Below are 12,066 nucleotides of genomic sequence, written 5' to 3'. Positions count from 1 at the left end.
GCTTTCCAACTCACTGGCTAATTGATTTCCAAAGACTGTAGGACTATTTTTAACTCCTTGCAGTCATACAGCCCTGCACAGCTGGGTTTCTCGACCAGTTTCAGGGCTTTCCCATTTGAAACCAACCGACTGGTGACTGGCAGCAGCCAGCACAAGGCAGAAGAACGCATCTTCCATCTCATACAGTAAACCATTCCTCATTCTCCTTCAGGGTGGTCAGGAGGGCATACAGGTGCGCTACTGCCTCATGGACATCTTGCACAGTTGGATTTATAGCTCTTGAATCTTGCACCAGTTTGTATTCTTCTGAATTTGGCTTCCTGGCAGGTAATACTGGAGTGTTATGTTCTGATTGGCATTCTCTTAGTAACCCCAAATCTGTGATTTGTTCAATTAAGGACTGCAACCCTTTCCTGACTTGTAGTTTAACTGGGTACAGCTTTTGACTTGCTGGTCTGCCATTTGGCTTCCACTGGATGATTACTGGTTCCCCTGCTTGGGGTTGCCCTGGTGTTCCTGAAGCCCATACAAGAGGTATTGCAGCATTTGTACCTGCTTCTGGTATCTGCTGTAGCTCGGCTTCCTTCTGCAACATAAAAACGTGGGCATCCAAATCTTTATTGTCAGGAATATGGTTCCTTTGAGGAAGCCCAGGTGGCACCTCAGGTAGATTTGGTTTCTGTCAACCAGCAACTGAATGCCAGCCCTGCAGTGCGTCACGGTCTGACCCAAGTTCATCCAGCTGGTCCATGAACAGGAAGCCCATCACAGTGGGGGTTCCAATCACCTGGCTACTCCCACACTCCACTGGTACTTATTCCAACAATCCTTTGCTCAGCCCCGTGAAGATACCATCAAAGAACCAGTGCATGGTTCTCACAGTGTTCCTGGATCACAGCATATGCAAACTGAAGCACATTTTCAGCAGCACCATGTCCTCCTGGAGGTCAGCCTCCCCTCCCCCACAGGCCTTCAGGGGCCTCAGCAGCACTGCAGCTAGCCAAGCCTTCTTCTGCCAGGGCTGCAGAGCCCAGCACTGCTTTTCTGGCCTTGCAGAGGGCAGGGCTTCCTCTGCTGGTGCACTTAGATTGCCACCGCCACCCACTCCAGCGGGTCTCTGGTCTCCAGCACAGCACGGGCACACGCTGGCTCGGGGGCGCTTGGTACCAGCTTTGCCCGAGAGAAGCCTGAGCTTGGCCCCAGCGCTACGGCTGAGGTGCTGCAGCCCAGAAGCGCACCGATGGCTTGGGACTGGGGCTCAGGCAGGAGGAGCTGGACTTCCACATGCTGTCATCGTGCTGGATATTGATGGAGTAAATCATGATATTGATGAAATAAATCATGACGGGTGGTGGGACGGGTCACAGTGGTGCGGCAGGGAAAGGTGTGGGCTTTTCACGAGGGACAGGCCAGGAAGCTGAGGAGGGGATGCCCTCCGTGTGCAGGCACTTGTTGCACGTGCGGATCTCCTCTCCGGGGTGTGCAGCAGGTTGGGTGAGCCCTTGCAGGAGAGTGTCAGCGAGAGGCCGGTTAGTGTGCCATCCTGGTGGGAGACACAGCACCCGCACTCAGGGTACGGCAGTGGAGAAAGGCTTATCTAAGCAAGCCAAGGAAGTCTGCAGGTCCATGATCCCAGCTCTTATTGGGGACTTCATGACCCTGACGCCTTCTGGAAGGGGAGCACAGCAGGATACACCCTGTCCAGCTGGTGTCAGGGGTCTCTTGAGACAAATTCTTTGCACAGGTGTCAGGCCAACAAAGGTGACGCTCACCTGAATCTGGTCCTTGCCAAACAGGCACTGCTGCTGAGGGATGTGAAAACCAGTGTCAGCCCCGGCTGTAGTGCTCATGAAATAGGGGGAGAAGACTTTAGCCTCTTCAGGGGACTTGTAGTGGTAGTCCCATGGGCAGCAGCACTCAAGGACAGCAGAGCTGTGTACGGCTGGTCATTCAGGAAAGCATTTTCCAAGCGGAACTGTCCATACCGAGGAGCAGGAAATCAAGCAGACATGCCTAGAGAGATCCTTGGCTAAAGAAGGAATTCCTCAAGAATCTCCAGAGAGAAAAGGAAGCATCCTGGAGGTGGATGCAAGGGCTCAAAGAGGCATTTAGAAATAGGGATGTCTTCAGGGAAGCCAAAGCCTGCTTAGTATGGGGTCTTGCAAGATGTTCAAGGGCATCAAGAGGATCTGTCACTACTTGCAGAACAGTTTAAGAAATAAACGAAGCCCCTGTGTGGCCACTGCTGAGCTTAGTAAGAGCAGGTCTAGATAAAACTGAACATCCTCCAGGTCCTCTTTGCCTTAGTCTTCCCCAGCATCGTGTCCCAAAGCTTTGTGCCTGAAGGCAGGACTCTGGAGGGAACCAGCCAAGTGTGGATGGGGATCATGTCAGGAGTCATTTGACCAAATTCAATGCTTCCCACTCCAGGGAGGTGGAGGGGCGGCATCCCAGGGAGCTGTGTGAGCAGGCCGATGTCCCAGTGAGGCCATTCTCCATCCCCACTGGAAGGTCATAGAGACTGGAGGAACTTCCTCTTGACTGGAAGCACCCATGAATCTCGTGATACCCAAGAAGGACAAATTCAAAGTCCTGCCCCTAAAGTGGACCGAGGCCCTGCGATGACACAGGGCAGGGACTGCCTGGCTGGGTCCTTGGTTTGCATTCGGCAAACTAGGAGCCATCAGGAAAGGTGACCAACAGCCTCCTGGGCTGTATGACCAGGAGCACAGCCACGGCAAGTCATTCCCCCCCTCTGCTTCCCACTTGTTTCACCACATCTAGAGTACTTGTCTAGCTTTGGTGCTCCACAATAGCAGAGAGACATTGGCACGCTGGAGCCATTTCAGTAAAGAATCACAGAGATGGTCAAGGCTGGAGCACGTGCCCTGTTAGATCAGGCTGAGGGAGCTGGGCTGGTCCACCCTGGAGAATGGAGGGCTTTTGTGGGAGGATGTAAGAGCCTTGCGTTGCCTATGGCAAGGTTTCCAAGTACTCACTGTGGTACAAGGCAGGAGCACAGGAAGCAATGAACTGAAGCAAGAGCGCTGTCCTCCTTCTTCACCTTCAGCCTTTAGCTCGGGGAACCACAGGCTGCACAGACCCCCAGTGGTGAGGGGTGTGCCATCAGTTAGAGTCGCCTTGGGTGACATTTCTGGCACCTGAGCGGGTAACTATCCAGGTGGATTTTCCAAGGGTAAATCCTGCCTCGCCAACCTGACAGCCTGCAGTTGTGCGTGAGGAGCTCCACAGTGGATGTCATTTCCCTCAGCTTTACAAATGTCTTCCCATGGTCTCCCTCAGTGTTCTGCCCAAGCGAGGCCATGAACCTCTGGGTGTGAACAGAAAGAGATGGGTAAGATACCAGCTGGATGGTCAGGCTGAGAGAGCAGTGGGGAAGGGCTCACACCCCACCTGGAGGCCACTGGGACATACTGGGGCAGTGTGGGCACCACAGGGGACTCTCCTGCTTACAGTTTAAGAGCTGGAAAGATAATCCAGTGGAGGCAACTCTCACAGTGTCTGTCGGTGGCACCAAACTGAGAGGACCATCCCTGTGCCCTAGGGATGCCATGGAGGGGAACCCTGGCAGGTGGGGTGGCCGCCCTGTCAGGAGCTGCACAGATGCAGGACGGACCAAGGGCAGAGCCTGCACCTCCCTCGGGTGGACTAACACCCTGCAGCTGCAGGGCCTGGGACCTGCCTGGCTGGGCAGTGTCTGTGCAGAAAAGGCCCTGGTGGTGCTGGGGGACAGAAGGCAAAACACAATCCCAGCCCGTGACCTGGTAGCAGAGGCAGCCAGCCGTGCCCTGGAGCGTCTGAAGAGGTGCCTTGCCAAGGGAGCGTGGGAAGTGTTTGTGTCCCAATGCTCATCCCTCGTTAGACCCCCTGTCCATGACTGTGTTCATTTTTGGGCCCTTACTGGGGAGGGAAGGAGGGAGGGAGCGGCTGGGTGGCTGCTGGGCTTTTGGCCAGAGACAAGCCATTACAACAAGGAAGGTGTGTATAATTTGGAGGGAGTTAGAGGAAAGAAGGAAGGCAGCAGAATGTCCCCAGGACTTGGAGGGCCATGGAGTCATTTCATTGGCCACCCCATTCAGAATGAAGCTGGGAAGTGAGCCTGAAATTCAGAACCAACAAGGTCCATAGACAGGCCAGGCTGTTCCTGTGGTTGTGCCTGGAGACCCGCACACCTACAGCACAGGTTGTGCTGGGGCTGAATCTCCTGCCTGGCTTCAATGGCCTCCCGAAGCCATGGACAAAGCTTTGGGTGGAGGCCCCAGGTGAGGCTGGTCAGGGCCAGGAAGGCCTAGGGATGCTCTCAGGGCCCTGCCCCCATGGGATCCCACCTGCCAGTGCCCTCAGCAGGCCAGGTTCTCCTTCCCTCCTGTCCTGGGCTGTGCTCTGCTGCTCTCCATCCACACATGCCTGGGCATCAGGGACACCACAACTGCACACTACTAGAAGCAAGGTGGCACTGGTCTTCAAATCCCTGAGCAGATTGTTGTCTTTGGGGAGACCCAGGTGCAGGCGAGCATCAGAGTGGGCAACCTGTTTGGTCTGAGGAACTTGCCCACAAGCCCCTGGACTCTTGGCATCCTTGCTTACCTGTCCTGTCAACACCAAGGAGACTGATTCCCCCAGAATAAACCAGATTATCTCACCCATTGTTTCTCCTGCCATAGTATCTCACAAACCAAACATTTTTTTAATTGGCAATAAATTAATCTTTGCCAAGACCTCACATCTCTGGACATGAAAAGAATCATTAAGAGATCTCTTTATCTTTGCCATGAGCATTGCTGGTTTATTTTTTTCCTTTGTCCTGTTGAGTCAGTGCAGCGAATGAGCAGCTGAATGTTTGTCTCACCACTGGCCAAGGTTAACCCACCACAGGACCACATCAGGACTGCTGAGCCCACAATGGGGCTCCCAGCACATGAAAGACCCTGACACATCAGAGAAGTCCTGCAGAGGCCAGAAGGATAGTTGGGACATGGAACACATTATGGACAAAGAGAGGCTGAGAGCGCAAGAGTATTATTTGAGAAATTGTTCTGAATGAAAGACTGGAGCGCTGGACCCAGGCCAGCTGGTGGGATCTCAATCAATATTTGTTAGAACACCATGCCATGAGAACATGATCTTGTTGGAGGTGTCTGACAATGGCCTTCCCTGAGAGACCAACTGTGGCAAGAGCTATGGGACTTGTGTGTAACAAGTGTCAGTAGGAAGGTGGCTCCCTTTATATTTAGAAATGGTGATGGAGTTGGGTATCACCGGGCAACGGAGGAGGACAGAGGTGACCATGCAGCAGTGGTCCCTAATGAGGGCTGGGGTATATGACCAGGCTTGGAAATGAGCAGTGTTTGGGAATTTGTGGGGAAAATTTCCCTTCTGCAGCTTTCTGAGGGTGTGCAGGGAACACGGCACAGATCTGGCCCCTCAGTCCCGCTCCTTTGGTGCCTTGCTTGCTTCACCATGACCCCTGGGTCTGCACCAGGACCACCCTGCTGTGTGCCCCCACGCTGCACACCCACACAGCTGAGCTCTCACTGGTGTTTCCCTCTCCCTGGCCCTTCCCAGCCCAGCCCCCCCCCCCCAGCTCTGCCCACCTCCCCTGCCCTCTCCCCAGCCCAGGCAGACACAGCAGCCCACGCGGGGCTGGCCCCATGCAATTGCCCACCCAAAGGGGGCTGCAGAGCTCTGGGCACTCACCCCATGGCCATAGACCATCACAAGGGCACAGGAGATGCTGGTGGGCAGAGAGGGGTCTCCTCCTGCCAGTCAGCCCCAGGGCTGGCACCAGCCATGGCATGAGGACACAGAGGCCATTGCCTCCCTCTGTCTGCTGCTCCTCTCTCACAGGGACCCTGCTTGCCCACTCCTGGCAGCCCCTCAGGGCCAGTCCCTGTCCCCAGCACCAGGCTGCTGGCCTGGGGGCTCCCCAGGCACCTCCTGCTGCACCAGGGACACAGCAGCCTGCCCCAGCTGGGGCATCCACAGAGACACCTGCTCTTGCCCACGGATGTGGTCTCAGGCATGGCCCTGAGCAGGCAGTGCTGCTGTGCAGGGCAGCGGTGCCTGAAAGCCCAGGGAGATGGTCCCAGGCACATCCCTCTTGGTCACCCACCATTCCCATGGGCACTGGGCCCCCACACGCCAAGGCTCAACACAGGCCCATGCCCTAACGCCTTGCCCCATGCCCTCCTCCCCTGAGCCATGGAGAACCCAAGATCAGAGACGTTGTTCAGGAAACAATTCCTGCAGCTTGTTCCTCAGCTTGGCTTTGGAATTAGTGCCAAAAGTCCAAACATTGGAACTGAGAAATCCTCCTTTTATTACAGAGATGTGAGCCAGGAGTCAAGGTTATTTGTGCACCCATGCATATGTACAAAGAACACCAGGTCAGACAGGCTGGGTTCCCACGTGCAACAGATTCAGACATTTCTAGAAAAACAGGATTGTCACAAATAGAATGCTAAACGCACTGGAGTTTCCAGAAATGAAGTGGAAATGCCTTGTGAAGGGACATGGATAATTTGTTGCTTCTGAGAGACACCTGACTGCATCAGCTTCTTCAGTGCGTCCTTCAGCTCCTGGTTCCTCATGCTGTAGATGAGGGGGTTCACTGCTGGAGGCACCACCGAGTACAGGACTGCCACCACCAGGTCCAGGGATGGGGAGGAGATGGAGGGGGGTTTCAGGTGGGCAAATATGGCAGTGCTGAGAAAGAGGGAGATCACGGCCAGGTGAGGGAGGCACGTGGAAAAGGCTTTGTGCCGTCCCTGCTCAGAGGGGATCCTCAGCACAGCCCTGAAGATCTGCACATAGGACAGCACAATGAAAATGAAACATCCACAGACTAAACAGGAACTAATCACTAGAAGCCCCACTTCCCTGAGGTAGGTGTGTGAGCAGGAGAGCTTGAGGATCTGTGGGATTTCACAGAAGAACTGTCCCAGGGCATTGCCTTGGCAGAGCGGCAGTGACAGTGTATTGGCCGTGTGCAGCACAGCATAGAGAAACCCACTGGCCCAGGCAGCTGCTGCCATGTGGACACAAGCTCTGCTGCCCAGCAGGGTCCCGTAGTGCAGGGGCTGGCAGATGGCCACGTAGCGGTCATAGGCCATGATGGTGAGGAGAGAACACTCTGCTGAAAGGAAAAAGACAATCAGGAAGAGCTGTGCAGCACATCCTGAGTAGGAGATGTCCCTGGTGTCCCAGAGGGAGTTGGCCATGGCTTTCGGGAGAGTGGTGGAGATGGAGCCTAGGTCGAGGAGGGAGAGGTTGAGGAGGAAGAAGTACATGGGGGTGTGCAGGTGGTGGTCGCACACTATGGCAGTGATGATGAGTCCGTTGGCCATGAGGGCAGCCAGGTAGATGCCCAGGGAGAGCCAGAAGTGCAAGAGCTGCAGCTCCCGCATGTCTGCCAATGCCAGGAGGAGGAACTGGGTGATGGAGCTGCTGTTGGACATGTGCTGCCTCTGGGCATATGGTCCTGTCACAGGAGAAAAAGACAGTGATAATTTAGGGGAGACTTCTGCAAGCAAAATCAAAGCCATTTCCCACAGACCATCCCCCCGTCACACACAGACATCCCTCTCTTTTCTCGGAGACCTTCCTGCAGCTGTGTGGCTGCAGCCCTGCTTGGTGCTGGCCGTGTGGGTGATGAAGAGCAGGGCATCTGCCCACGGGCTCTTGACCAGCCAGCCCCACTCTGCAGCAGTGGGTGGGGGCAGGGACCAGTCCTGGTGTTTAACTTTGTCCTCTGAAACCAGTGCCAACGCAGAAGGGCTGGTCAGCGTCTGCAGCGCCAGTGCTAAGGAACGGGAAGGGTGAAGGCATTGTAAGAGAGCTTGAGTTTTTTTCACAGCTCCCCCCCATCTCTCCTGTTGCGTATTCTCGGATGTCAGAAAAGCAGAGCATTTTTGCTGCCCTCCGGTGGAACAGAGTGAGGTCTGTGAGGCAAGAGGATTGCCTGTGGGTGAGTGCCCAGTGAGGGGAGGTGGTCTGTCCATCAGGTTCCCAGTTTCTATGGGCTTGCACCTTCCTGAGATGAATGGTGGCCACACTCCCATGTTACCCTGAAATACCACAAGGCACTGCTGAGAACGGACTGACCCACCACAGACCAGTAAAGGTTGTAGACTTTCATCAGAACTCAGCATCCCACCCACAGCAAAGGATACACAGCTCATTTCACCCACCCCAACAGTGTTTTCTCCATCACAGAAACTCTACGCTTCTATGTGGGGCTTTCAGATCACTAATGGGTGCGAGGGGACAGGTTTCCGTTCTGGAGGGCAACTCGCTGCTTGGAAGGGAACTTCAAGGAGGTAGCCAAGTGCCCTAACAAGAGCATCAGGTTCAGGGAGAACCAGCCCATTGCCCAGCCCCACATAGGGCATTGCCCACAGCCCCACAGCTGAGAGGAAAGCTGGGACACTTGTTCCCATGGACACACCTGCAGGAGAGGACCCACAAGGTCAGAGTGTGACTCTGCAGCTGAAACACCCATCCCCAGAGAGCCTGACAGCAAGAGCTAGAGAATAAAACTAACCCAAAACGGCAGAGAAAGAAGTAAAATTGCACTGAAGGTCTAGGTAAGAGTGTCCAGGGCGAGCGTGCCAGGCACTGAGGGCAGCGTTGCCCTTGCCCAGCTCTGCTCGCCACCTCCCACACACCAACACTGCCGGGCAGCTGCTCTCAGCCCCTGTGCTCTGCAGAGGGACCGGGGCATGTGGCTGCAGAGCTGCACCGCGGCTCTGCTGGAGCTCTGGCTGCAGAGGGGGTGGCTCACGCCTCGGGACCCCCAGCCCTGAGGGCAGAGGCTTTGCTGGGGGGAGAGCAGGCCAGGGGGATGCCTCAGAGAAAGGGGTCTGCACTGCACATGGTCAGAGAGAGAGCTTTCTGATTCTCCCTTCAACAACAATTCTGTCTGAAGTTTCCTATCAGTCCTTGCAATATCCTGGATGTCAGGAGACTTTCCTTGTGGGACATATCTCCCTGTGCCAGGTCTTTCCCTGTCAGTGCTCACAGACCACATCTCTGCCTCTGTGCACTGGCCCTGCACAAACGTGCCTCTCTGAAGGGCACTGGCTGGGCACAGGGTCCTGTCCGCAGGGGGAAAAGGGCAGCTCAGAACGACCCTGATGGCTCCAGCAAAGGTGCTGCTGCTGCTGTTCATAGGCGGAGGAGTGGCTGAGGGCACTTCAGGAGGCTCCTGGCAGACCTCCTCATCACTCAGAGTTACAGCTGGCAGTCTCAGGGACATCTTCAAACTCGAGATCTCCATTAACATTTCTGCCTCCCCTCTCCTGCCCCCAACAACAGAAAACTGAAAACACAGATTGAGGAGAGCCCTGGATTTATCATAGCAATCCCTGCGCTGACCTTCGATACGAAAAGTCTCATCCAGACATATTCTGAGGGTAACCTATACTTGTAAGCAGCGCTCACCCTTGCGGCACACTCTCAACAGCAGAGAGATCCTTCCCTATCAGGGGTCGGTCCATACGCCCCCAGAGCTGTCGGGAGCCCCCAGCAGGCTGAGAGCTGCCCCTGGCAGGCGGCAGAGCCCCTGCCCCAGCACACAGCCCCCTGGGCTGCAGGGACCCTGCTGGCAAGGACAGCCCTGGGCACCCCTGCCTGCACAGCCACCTTCACAGCCCTGCAGCCGGCCCTGGCACAAGGCAGCCCACACGCCCTGGCCCTCCCACGCTGCAGCAGGGAAGCCCTGCTCTGCAGCACACTGGCCTCCTCCACAGCAAAAGGCTCCCACACGGTCCCACAGGCTGGGGGGCCCCAGCTGCTGCAGACCCGGCTAGGAACTGCAGAGGCATTGCCCTGCAGCCACACACTTACCGGCTCCAGGGCTCTGCAGATTTCTCCAGCAGGGAGCTCTCAGCAGCCTCCCACCAAGGGCTGCTTTTGAGCTCTCCCTGCCTCCCTCCTCTGCCCCTCTGGGCTCCCTCCAGCTGTCCCTGGGGCTGCAGGGGAACCTGCTGGGCAGCAGGATGAGGCAATCCCTCATGGGCCTTGCCTCACCTGGGGGGACACACTTATTTCCAGCAGTGGCAATTCCCTTACTAGAAAAAGTTTTCTGCAGGAGTATCAACTTTTGTTAACCCATTACTAGAGAGGACACCAGGAAAACTGCAGCAAAGGATCCAAGTACTCCTAAAAGAGCGTGTGTGTATGTGTGTGTCTGGTGGTTCTGCAGGCAGGGGCAGGGAGGATGTCTTCAGTGCTTCAGTAAGCCCTGCAGAGCCCATTTCAGCACTTCATTGCACAGTCCGAGGGCTCAAGACCCAGCTCTCCTTTGCCCAGGCCATGTCTCTGCTCTGAAGCAAAGCCTTTGCACCCCCGGGCTCGGGGACACTTGGTACCAGGTTGCCTTATGGCCAGGCAGAGCTGGGCTGGTGCCACAGCTGGGGGGCTTCAGCCCAGATGTGCAGCAGTGCCCTCAGCCAGGGGCCCACGCAGAGGCAGCTGCAGCCCGTCCTGTTGCAGACAGAGCTGTGACCCTGAGGGAACCAAGTGCCAAGGCAGGTGGCAGAGCTCAGCACAGCTGCTCGGCAAGGACAGCAGCCTCCAACAGCCCAGGCATCCACCACGCGGTTTAGACCGGTGAGGCAATTCCAGGGCACCCGAAGGAGTGTTCCCTCCTTCAGGAGCAGTCACAGAAGACACAGAGATACTGTGTGGCCGCTGCTGACTTGAGCAAGGGCAGGTGTGGGTACAGCTGAGGTTGTCTCTGCCCTCTTCTCCTCCGCCTTCCCCGGCCAGTTCTCCCAGGCCTCTGTGGCTGCAGGCAGGACTCTGGAGGAGAAGCAGCAGCAGTGGGAGGGGATCAAGTGCCTTGACCTCCGGCAACCTTGAGCAGTCCGTGGGAGCAGAGGGGCGGTATCCCAGGGGGCTGAGCAAGCAGGCTGCTGTCACAGGGAGGCCACTCTCCATCCTCTGGGAAAGGCCATGGAGACGGGGAGAGCTCTCGCAGGGCTGGCAGCACCCACCCATGGCACGCAGGGCCAAGGGTTGAGCAGGGGAAGTAAAATTCCCAGAGACTGACCACTAGTGTAATATTTCATGGTGTATGAATGAGGTGAGTGGGTTGACCAGGAGAGATTGTGCCTGGACATCCTCTCTGCTTTCTGTGAGGAAAGGACAGGATTGCTGGACTTAGACAGAGCAGTGGTCGTCTTTCAGTGGAAGGGAGCATAGCTTTCAAAACCCTCATCCACAATATTCTGGTGCCCACATTAGGATATTTCGGGCCTGCATGAGTAGAGAAGTAGATATTTATTAAATCAGCTGGATCATCAGTCTCTGACATACATGATCAGTGCCTGGTTCTCTGCCTGGAGGCATCCAGGTAGATGGGTGCTGATGGGATCTAACCTGTCACCTTGCCTGTTGAACCTGGAGGAGATGAGAGGGTGTTTTTTCATAGAATTTCTACATGAAACCACAAGTCACGGTCCACTCAGTGGACTCTTGATGGTTCATTAACCACGATCTCGAAGCACAAAAAATCAAGGCGACCACGCCAAGGGGTTATGCTTCAATCAAACAGCACAAATTTATTGCTTGCCCGTAAAGCGGCGTGCGATAGGTAGAAAGACAGAAAGTGAATAAAAGGAAAAGTAAAAAGAAAAGGAAAGAGCATTATAGCTACCACCACGGGTCTAAGGCGTCTCTATGGTCCCAGGTCCAGGCAGTGTCCCGCCGCCGGTCCTTCCGATCGTCGCGATCCTTGTTATGACCACAGTTGTGATCCATCTTCTGGACAGCTGTTATGCGGCCTTATTCAATCCCAGGTGGGAGGGGATGGCATAGTACTCCTCGTACCGTGCAGTTCTCCTTCCCAGGGTGTAGTTGTTCCTTTCAGTCCCAGGTTGCAGGGAGCGGCATAGTACTCCTCGTACCGTGCAGTTCTCTTTCCCAGGGTCTTTGTGTCTTGGTGTCCATGAGGACCACATTCCATCTCCAGGTCTCTGTTGGCAATGTTGAGACCATATTGTTCTCTTTAGACCGACTCTTACACCACCCCGTGGCTCAACA

General features: G+C 55.5%; 1 protein-coding gene across 1 annotated transcript; it reads right to left on the bottom strand.

Annotated features, from left to right (window-relative positions):
• Positions 1-6,467: 6,467 nt before the first annotated feature.
• Positions 6,468-7,532, bottom strand: LOC130143449 (olfactory receptor 14C36-like). Its single transcript, XM_056326137.1, has one exon. It carries the CDS (start codon positions 7,476-7,478, stop codon positions 6,468-6,470), a length of 1,011 nt encoding a protein of 336 aa, XP_056182112.1. The 5' UTR covers positions 7,479-7,532.
• Between the last annotated feature and the right edge of the window lie 4,534 nt (positions 7,533-12,066).

The sequence above is a fragment of the Falco biarmicus genome, unplaced genomic scaffold (genome assembly GCF_023638135.1).
Source record: "Falco biarmicus isolate bFalBia1 unplaced genomic scaffold, bFalBia1.pri scaffold_30, whole genome shotgun sequence".
NCBI lineage: Eukaryota > Metazoa > Chordata > Aves > Falconiformes > Falconidae > Falco > Falco biarmicus.
This window is presented reverse-complemented; position numbering and strand designations above follow the sequence as displayed.